General features: G+C 57.4%; 1 protein-coding gene across 1 annotated transcript; it reads left to right on the top strand.

Annotated features, from left to right (window-relative positions):
- The first annotated feature begins 1,964 nt into the window (after nucleotides 1-1,964).
- On the top strand, nucleotides 1,965-7,027 carry HEPACAM (hepatic and glial cell adhesion molecule). The gene is made up of 7 exons (XM_068418409.1): nucleotides 1,965-2,049; nucleotides 3,933-4,274; nucleotides 4,500-4,781; nucleotides 4,888-4,984; nucleotides 6,405-6,481; nucleotides 6,579-6,649; nucleotides 6,740-7,027. Exons 1-7 carry the CDS (start codon nucleotides 1,965-1,967, stop codon nucleotides 7,025-7,027), a joined length of 1,242 nt encoding a protein of 413 aa, XP_068274510.1.
- The last annotated feature ends 3,069 nt before the right edge of the window (nucleotides 7,028-10,096 follow it).

The raw sequence follows: 10,096 nt of genomic DNA, 5'->3' as shown, positions 1-10,096 counted from the left end.
CTCCCCATAGTGTCCTCCCAAAAAATGCCCCACAAAACACCTCCCTATAACATCCCCCCATAACATCCTGCCCCCAAAAACCTCCCCCATAGCATCTCCCTATAGTGTCACCCCAAAGCATCCCCCCCCATAGTACCCCCCAATGCTCCCCAAAACGTCCCTCAAAGCATCTCCCTAGAACACCCCCCAAATAACATCTCCCCATAGTGTCTTCCCAAAACACCTCCCTATAACATCCCCCCCAAAAGCCTCCCCCACAGCATCTCCCTATAACATCACCCCAAAGCATCTCCCCCCCATAGTACCCCCCTTTTAATGGCCCCCAAAACACCCCTCAAAACATCTCCCTAGAGCACCCCCCAAATAGTACCTCCCCACAGTGTCCTCCCAAAAACTGCCCCCCAAAACACCTCCCTATAACATCCCCCCATAACATCCTGCCCCCAAAAACCTCCCCCATAGCATCTCCCTATAGTGTCACCCCAAAGCATCCCCCCCCATAGTACCCCCCAATGCTCCCCAAAACGTCCCTCAAAGCATCTCCCTAGAGCACCCCCCAAATAACCTCTCCCCATAGTGTCTTCCCAAAACACCTCCCTATAACATCCCCCCCAAAAGCCTCCCCCAGAGCATCTCCTTATAGCATCACCCCAAAACATCTCCCCCATAGTACCCCCCTTTTAATGCCCCCCCAAACACCCCTCAAAACATCTCCCTAGAGCACCCCCCAAATAGCACCTCCCCGCAGTGTCCTCCCAAAAAATGCCCCTCAAAACACCTCCCTATAACATCCCCCCATAACATCCTGCCCCCAAAAACCTCCCCCATAGCATCTCCCTATAGTGTCACCCCAAAGCATCCCCCCCCCATAGTACCCCGCAATGCTCCCCAAAACGTCCCTCAAAACATCTCCCTAGAGCACCCCCCAAATAGCATCTCCCCATAGTGTCTTCCCAAAAAATGCCCCACAAAACACCTCCCTATAACATCCCCCCATAACATCCTGCCCCCAAAAGCCCCCCCACAGCATCTCCCTATAACATCACCCCAAAACATCTCCCCCCATAGTACCCCCCAATGCCCCCCAAACATCCCTCAAAGCATCTCCCTAGAGCACCCCCCAAATACCTCCTTATGGCATCCCATAATGTCTTCCCAAAAAATCCCCCCCCAAAACACCTCCCTATAACATCCCCCCATAACATCCCCCCCAAATCCCCCCCCAAATCCTCTCTATCCCACTGGGACAGGGATACTTGGAGGCCTTGACCCCTTTTTGGGGCCGCAGAGCGTCCTTGGGGTGGGGGACGGTGACTCACTGGGGTGACGAGTTTGGCAGGTCTCAAAGCGGGGGTGGGAAGCGATTCCGGGCATCGTGCCCCGTATCCCCGCTGCCCTATTCAACGGCGCCCGAGGAACCGGCGCTAATTGGCACCGGAGCTGGAACGAAGCCTGGATGTGCCCGCGGCTTCGTTTTAAGGTCTGGGAAAAGAACAAAAAAAAAGGAGGGGGGAGAGAAATTTTGGGGGGAGTTTTGCAAAATACCCCCCCCCAAAAAATTAAAAAACCCCAATTTAATGGGGTGTTCAGAGTTCTAACCCCATGGGGGGATGGCGATGGGGTGATGCCCCCAACCTCCAGCATGAGAATGGGGAAAAATATGGAAATGAGGAAAAATACGCCCCAGAATGGGGAAAATATGGAAATAAGGGGGGGGGATAATGGGGTGAGAGGGGAAAAATTGCAAATGTGGATGTTTTTCCCCCCCCCACCCCAAAGCAATGTCACGGCGAGGCAAGAGCGGCGAGGACACAGGGTTCTATTGAGAAAGGGATGAAAAAAAAAGGGGAAAAACAACACAAAAATAAGGGAGCCGGGCGGAAGGCCAAGGCGAGAGCGGCGAGGGACGTGCCCGGGCTTGGGGAAGCGAGAAAGGGATTTCTTGGGGGGCGAATTGACCCGAAATGTGGGGTGCGGCGGTGGCCTCGCGGGGTCACCTCGTTGCCCCTCGCTTGGTGCCCGTCACCTGGCTCCTGGCTCTGCACGCAGGTAGGGGGTGGTTTTCCCTGCTTGTTTTTCCCTGTTTTGCTGTTTTTTTCCCCATTTTTGGGGGGTATTGGGGTGGAGGACGTGGGGTTGTGGGGGAGGAGGGTGGTGGGACCCAATAAAAGCGGGTTTAGGGGCGTTGCTGCAGCCGCTGCGCTTGGGATAGGGGAAAAAAAGGGGAAAAGATAGGGATAAAAATGGGAAAAAACACTTTTGTGGAGCCAAGCGGGTCGTGCTGGGGGGGTGGATCCACCACCAGCCCCCTCTGAGCTTCTCCCCCATATTTCATCTTCTCCCAAAACCCCTTTTTTGGGATTTTTCAACATCCCCAAAGCTTTTTTCTTCCCCATCCTTCAGCTTTCCCCAAAAATCCCATTTTTTCACCCCATTTCTACCTCTGCTCCCCTTCGCCCCATCCTCCTTCAACCCCACTTGCCTCCATCATTTTTTCCCTAAATCTTCACATTTTGGGGTTCAACAAACCCCAAATCTCCCCAACCCGGATCCAACAACGCTGAAAAATCACCTGCGACAATTTTGCACCGTTTTATCTAAGTTTTGACCCAAAACCCATCCCGGGGAGGCCCCATTTCTCCCCAGATGAGCCAAGGATGTAAAGCAAAGCCAATTTGTACCCCAAAAAAGCAGCCAGGACCCCCCCAAAATGCTGCAGTGCTTTTTTTTTTCCAAAGAAATACGGATTTGTCCCACAAAATAATGGGAAAATTCGGATTTTCAGTGTTTTTTTTCAGCAAAAGCCAGCCAGGAAGGGTGAGAGATCTCCATCCCCTAAAGGATATTGTAGGAAAATTGGGATTTTACCTGATTTATTAATTAACTCTCAAATTTATTACTTGGAGTGGAGGAAAAAAAAACAATAATTGGGTTAAAAAACGGAAGAAACGGTTCAAAAGCGGCCATTTGGGGCTGTGGGGATGAATTAAAACCGCATCGCCGCCTCACGATGGCATTTTTTTAGGGGGATCCCCTAAATTTTGCGGGTCGGGGCATGTTTGCAGCGCTGCCAGCGAGGACGGCCGCTGCATACCAAGAGGTCCCGTGACTTTGGGGACTTGTTCGAGCTTTTCTCGCTCCCTCGTCGCCGTCCCCAGCTGCTTTTCCCACTCTTCCCCCCCGTAATTTTTGTTTCAATGTGGGGTTTGTTCGCCGTCGCGTGACGGCGTCGGGGTGGGGGGTCGCGGGTGGGAGCCCTGGGCACGGGCAAAAATGCCTCTTTGCAATTTTTAGGGTGATACATGTTTTTTTGGGGTGTTACATGCATTTTTTAGGATTGTGCATGAATTTTTAGGGTGATGAATGCATTTTTGGGGTGATGGGTCCATTTTTGAGAATGATGAGTGCATTTTTGGGGTGATCCATGCATTTTTGGGGATGATGCATCCATTTTTGGGGTGATACGTGCATTTTTTAGGATTATGCACGATTTTTTAGGGTGATGCATGCATTTTTGGGGATGATGAATGCATTTTTGGGGTGATGAGTTCATTTTTTAGGATGATGCATGAATTTTTGGGGTGATACGTGCATTTTTGAGGATGATACATGCATTTTTGGGGTGATGAATGCATTTTTGAGGATGATGGATGCATTTTTGGAGTGATATGTGCATTTTTGAGCATGACCCATGCATTTTTGGGGTGCTGGATGCATTTTCGAGGATGATTAATACATTTTTTGGGTGATACGTGCATTTTTGGGAATGATGCACGTGTTGTTGCACAGTGGTTGGGCATCCCGGCGCCGCTGCAGCACTTTGGGGGTGCTCAGCACAACTCCAGGAGGGGATTCTCCATTTTTTGGGGAGGGCTCAGAGGAGCAGGCAGCCTGCCCAGCCTCGACGCCCCACTGTCCCTCCCCACCCCAAGGTCTGCTGGCGGGAGTGAACATCACCAGCCCCACGCCGCTGGTGCGCGGCACGGCGGGCAAAGCGGCACTGCTGTCAGTGCGTTACGCCAGCGCCAGCGCCGACAAGCCGGTGGTCAAGTGGCAACTGAAGCGTGACAAGCCCGTCACCGTCGTCCAGTCCATCGGCACCGAGATCATTGGTAACCTACGGCCCGATTACCGGGACCGCATCAGGGTGCTGGAGAACGGCTCGTTGCTCATCAGCCCCTTGCAGTTGGCCGATGAAGGCGCTTACGAGGTGGAGGTGTCCATCACCGACGACACCTTCACCGGCGAGAAGACCATCAACCTCACCGTGGACAGTAAGCGCAAGAAGGACATCCAGTGGAGGTTGGGTTCTCCATGGGATGTCTTCCCCGACCGTTTTTGGGAGGGCTTTCTCCAAAAGGGAGGTGGGTTTTGGGGTTCAACCACTCCATGCAGCCAAGCCATGTCCCCAGTGGGGTTTTGATGTCCCCCTTCCCATCCCCTTGGCCCATCTGTCCCCTGAGACATGTAATCACCCTGGTTCCCCTGCTTGCCCGCAGTCCCCGTCTCGAAGCCGCAAGTGCTGGTGGCCTCCTCGACGGTGCTGGAGCTCAGCGAGTTCTTCACCCTCAACTGTTCGCACGAGAACGGCACCAAGCCCACCTACACCTGGCTGAAGGATGGGCGGCCGCTGAGCAACGACTCCCGCCTGCTCCTCTCCCCCGACCAGAAGATCCTCACCATCACCCGCGTCCTCATGGCTGACGATGATGTCTACAGCTGCCTGGTGGAGAACCCCATCAGCCATGGCCGCAGCGTCCCCGTGAAGCTCACCGTCTATCGTAAGCCACCCATCCCCACCTTCCGCACCCCCAGGGCTGGCCATCCTTTGCTGATGCTTCCAGCTAAAATTTTGGGGCGTTGTTGCCCCTCATTCCTCTCCCCTAGGCCGGAGCTCCCTCTACATCATCCTCTCCACAGGCGGCATCTTCCTCCTCGTCACCCTGGTGACAGTTTGTGCCTGCTGGAAACCCTCCAAGAAGTACGGCTGGGGATAACGCGGGAGCCAAAGGGGGTTCCTTTTGTCCTATCCTGTCTTGTCCCATCCTGTCTTATCCCGTCCTGTCCCATCTCATCCCCATCCCATCTTGTCCTGTCCCATCACATCACACCTCATCCCCTACCATACCATCTTATCTTGTCCCATCTTGCCTCATCCCATCTTGCCCCATTCTGTCCCATCCCATCCCATCTTGACCCATCCCATCCCACCTCATCCCACCCCATCCCATCATATCCCATCCCATCCCCTTTCATCCCACCTAGTCCCATCGCATCCCATCCCATCTTGACCCATCCCACCCCATCCCATCATATCCCATCCCATCCCCTTTCATCCCACCTTGTCCCATCCCATCCCATCCCGTCCCATCTTGACCTATCCCATCCCACCCCATCTTGTCCCACCCCATCTTGTCCTGTCCCACCCCATCCCATCTTGTCCCATCCCATCCTATCCTGACCCATCCCATCCCCTTTCATCCCACCTTGTCCCATCCCACCCGATCCCATCCCACCCATCCCATCCTATCTTGACCCATCCCATCCTATCCCGACCCACCCCATCCCATCCCCTTTCATCCCATCTTGACCCATCCCATCCTGTCCCACCCCATCCCGTCCCATCTTGACCTATCCCATCCCACCCCACCCCATCTTGTCCCGTCCCACCCCATCCCATCATATCCCATCCCATGCCCTTTCATCCACCTTGTCCCGTCCCACCCCACCCCATCCCACCCACCCCATCCCATCTTGACCCATCCCATCCTATCCCGACCCATCCCATCCCATCCCATCCCATCTTGACCCATCCCATCCCGTCCCATCCCATCCCATCCCATCTCATCCCATCCCATCCCATCCTATTCCGACCCATCCCATCCCATCCCCTTTCATACCATCTTGACCCATCCCATCCTGTCCCATACCCATCCCATCCCGTCCCATCCCATCCTGCCCCATCTTGACCTATCCCATCCCACCCCATCTTGTCCCATCCCATCTTTTCCTGTCCCACCCCATCCCATCCTGACCCATCCCATCCTATCCCGACCCACCCCATCCCATCCCCTTTCATCCCATCTTGACCCACCCCATCCGGTCCCATCCCCATCCCATCTCATTCCATCGCATCCCACCCCATCTTGTCCCATCCCATCCCATCTTGTCCCATCCCATCCCACCTTGACCAATCCGTCCCATCCCATCCCATCTTGTCCCATCCCATCTTGACCTATCCCATCCCATCTTGTCCCATCCCATCCCACCTTGACCAATCCTTCCCATCCCATCCTGTCCCACTCCACCCCTCTTCTCACCACATCACCATGCCCTTTCCCAGTTGAACCACGGGCAGTCCCCACACCCCAGTGCTGGTGCTGCCCCATCCCATATCCCTCCCTCAGGGACAAGCAGCAAGCAGAGACGCAACCGCCCTCCGAATACATGGAGCAGGACGAGGAACGCCTGAAGCACGAGGGTGAGTCCCGGCGCGGCGGGTTGGGGAACACCAACCCCGTTGGGTTGGGGAACTCCAACCCCGCCGGCGCGCTAAGCACCACCTTGCCTCCACACAGCCGAGGGCATCCCACTGAGCAGCGAGCACGAGCGCAAAAACCCCGTGGCCTTGTACATCCTCAAGGACAAGGTGAGCGGCTGGTAGCGCGCCGGCAGCTTAGCGCCGCAACGCCGGGGTCTCGCACGCTTCGCTCGCTCATCCCCTGTTGGCTTTTGGCAGGACTCGCCGGAGGTGGAGGAGGATTCGCCGCCCGAACCCCGGGGCGTGGTTGAACCGGGTTACACCAGCTCTCCGGTGCTGGCAGCCGGGCGCTCGCCGGGCCCGGTGGGGCGTTCGACTCGCCGCTACCATCGCTCGCCGGCTCGCTCGCCCGCCTCAACGCGGACGCACAGGTCGCCGCCGGGTTCGCCGGTGCGTTCCCGCGGAGCCCCGCGGCTGCTGCGGACTGCCGGCGTCCACATCATCCGGGAGCAGGAGGAGGCCAACGCCGTGGAGATCAGCGCCTGAGCTGGGGGGGACACGTGCGCGCTTCGAGCGAGCGGGGACACCGGCATGGCCCCGCTCCCGCCACCGGGCATCGCTCGGCTGGGCGTAAAGTCACTAATTTGCTATTGATCCCACCCGGAGCTCCCCTCTTCCGTCCCCCACCTTCCTGGGGCATCGCTTTAATGGCTTTCTCGCCGGGATGAGCGTGCAGAAAGCACGCGCAGTTGCCAGGAGTGTGCGGAGAGAGCGCGCAAGAGGGCTCGTGCGGAGCAAGCAGAGGGAGCACGCATGCGGTGCGCGGAGAGAGCATGTACGGAGCACACGGGAGGGCACGCGTGGAGCACGCAGAGGGAGCGTGCACGCAGCGTGCAGGGAGAACGGTCATGGAGCGTGCAAGAGGGCACATGCGGAGCACGCATGCGGTGCGCACAGGGAGTGTGCAAGAGGGCATGCACGGAGCACGCAGAGAAAACATGCACAGAGCGTGTACAGAGCGTGCAGAGAGAGCGTGCAGACAGCGTGCAAGAGGGCATGTACCGAGCGTGCAGATAGAGCGTGCGCAGAGAGAGCATGCATGGAGCATGCAAGAGGGCACGTATGGAGCATGGAGAACGAGCACGCACAGAGCGTGTAGGGAGCATGTACAGAGCGTGCAGAGAGAGCGTGCACGGAGCGTGCAAGAGAGCATACGCAGAGCACACAGAGAAAACACGCACAGAGCACGTAGGTAGAGCGTGCAGAGAGAGCGTGCGCAGAGAGGGCATGCATGGAGCATGCAAGAGGGCATGTATGGAGCATGCAGAGCGAGCACGCAAGGAGCGTGTAAGGGAGCATGTACGGAGCGTGCAGAGAGAGCGTGCACGGAGCGTGCAAGAGAGCATATGTGGAGCACGCGGAGAAAACATGCACAGAGAATGTATGGAGCGTGCAGAGAGAGCGTGCACGAGGCATGCAGACAGCGTGCAAGAGGGCATGTACCGAGCATGCAGATAGAGCGTGCACAGAGAGCGCATGCATGGAGCATGGAGAGAGAGCATGCACAGAGCATGCACGGAGCATGCAGAGGGACCGTGCACAGAGCGTGTGAGGGAGCATGTACGGAGCGTGCAGAGAGAGCCTGCACAGAGCATGCGTGGAGTATGCAGGTAGAGCACGCAGAGGAAGCACGCACATAGTGCACAGAGAGAGCGTGCACGGAGTGTGCAAGAGGACATGTAGGGAACACACAGAGGGAGCGTGCACAGAGGGTGCGGGGGCAGCGTGCCAGGAGCGTGCAGAGAGCGTGCGCGGAGAGGGTGTACACACAACATGCGTGTGTGCAACACGCATAGCGTACGCGGCGTGTGCAGGGATGTCGTGCACAGAGAGAACGTGCATGGAATGTGTGGAGGGAGCACGCGTGGAGAGCGCAGAGTGTGCGCTGAGCACACGAGAGGACACACATGGGGCATGCGGACAGAGCGTGCCAGGAGTATGCAGAGAGAGCGTGTGGAGCACACGGAGGGAACACGGGCAGAGCGTGCAGAGAGAGCATGCATGGAGCATGCGAAGAGACCGTGCAGGGAGCGTGCAAGAGAGCACGTGGAGCACACAGAACATGCACAGAGCGTGCAGAGAGAACGTGTGGAGCACACAGAACATACGCAGAGCGTGCAGAGGAGCATGCATGGAGCATGCAAGAGGGCATGTATGGAGCATGGAGAGCGAGTATGCATGGAGCGTGTAAAGGAGCATGTATGGAGCGTGCAGAGAGAGCGTGCACGGAGCATGTAAAGGAGCATGTACGGAGCGTGCAAGAGGGCGTGCGTGGAGCATGCAGATAGAGCACGCAGAGGAAGCATGCACACAGTGCACGGAGAGAACATGCACTGAGCGTGCAAGAGGACACGTAGGGAACACACAGAGGGAGCGTGCACAGAGGGTGCGGGGGCAGCGTGCCAGGAGCGTGCAGAGAGCGTGCGCAGAGAGGGTGTACACAGAACACGCGTGTGCGCAACACGCATAGCGTACGCAGCATGTGCGCAGAGCGTGCAGAGAAAACGTGCATGGAATGTGTGGGGAGAGCACGTGTGGAGTGCGCAGAGCGTGCGCTGAGCACTCGAGAGCACACGCACGGGGCATGTGGACAGAGCGTGCCAGGAGCATGCAGAGAGAGCATGTGGAGAACACAGAACACCTGCAGAGCGTGCAGAGAGAGCATGCATGCAGCACGCAAAGAGAGCGTGCGGGGAGCGTGCAAGAGAGCGTGTGGAACACAGAGAACATGCGGGGAGCGTGCAAGAGAGCGTGTGGAGCACAGAGAACATGCGCAGAACATGCAAGAGAGCATGTGGAGCACACAGAACATGCGCAGAGCGTGCAGAGAGAGCACGCATGGAGCGTGCGGCTAAGATTGCACGGAGAATGCGGAGAAAGAGTGCGTGGAGCGAGCAGATAACACGCAGAGAGCACGCAGAGTGCACAGAGAGCGTGTGGAGAGAGCACGCATGCAGCGAGCGTGCACAGAGCGTGAGAGAACAGGCGTGCAGTGCTTGCAGCGGGCACACACAGACCCCCGCACGTGGGCGCCCGGCGCTGCACGGAGCGAGGGGCACGCTGGCACGCCAGCTCACCTAAGCGCGCACGCACGCCTAAAAGGGGGGATCTCTCCTTCCCCCCGGCTGCACCGTCCCCTAAACGTGGGCTCAAAGCCCTGGCCCCTCCGCCGCACCCGGATTTTCTGTGAAAATCCCCCGCCGGCGCCTCTCCCCCCTCAAGGCCTTCCCGGGAAATAGGTGTAGGATGAAATCCCGGCCAAGCGAGCCAGGCGCCGGGCACCCCGGGGCGCTCGGGGCGCGCTACTAACCAATAAACTAAACGTACTGCCCAGCCGGCGGCGGCACCCATGGGTGGCTTTGTGGGACAGGGTGCCCCCCCTGGGGCGCGGGGGACACACATGAGAGGTGGGTGACAGCTGAGACCGGACGAGCTCAACACACCCGACTGGCACCAACATTTAAGCTTGGGAGACTGTTGACTGTTCACTCTGGTCCCTACTGATGGCGTCTGCAGCCGAGAGCTTGTTTGTTCTTAATTTGTCTTCCCGTGATG

The sequence above is a fragment of the Nyctibius grandis genome, chromosome 25, assembly GCF_013368605.1.
Source record: "Nyctibius grandis isolate bNycGra1 chromosome 25, bNycGra1.pri, whole genome shotgun sequence".
NCBI lineage: Eukaryota > Metazoa > Chordata > Aves > Nyctibiiformes > Nyctibiidae > Nyctibius > Nyctibius grandis.
Note: the sequence above shows the minus strand (reverse complement) of the source record. Positions and strands in the feature narration are given on the sequence as shown.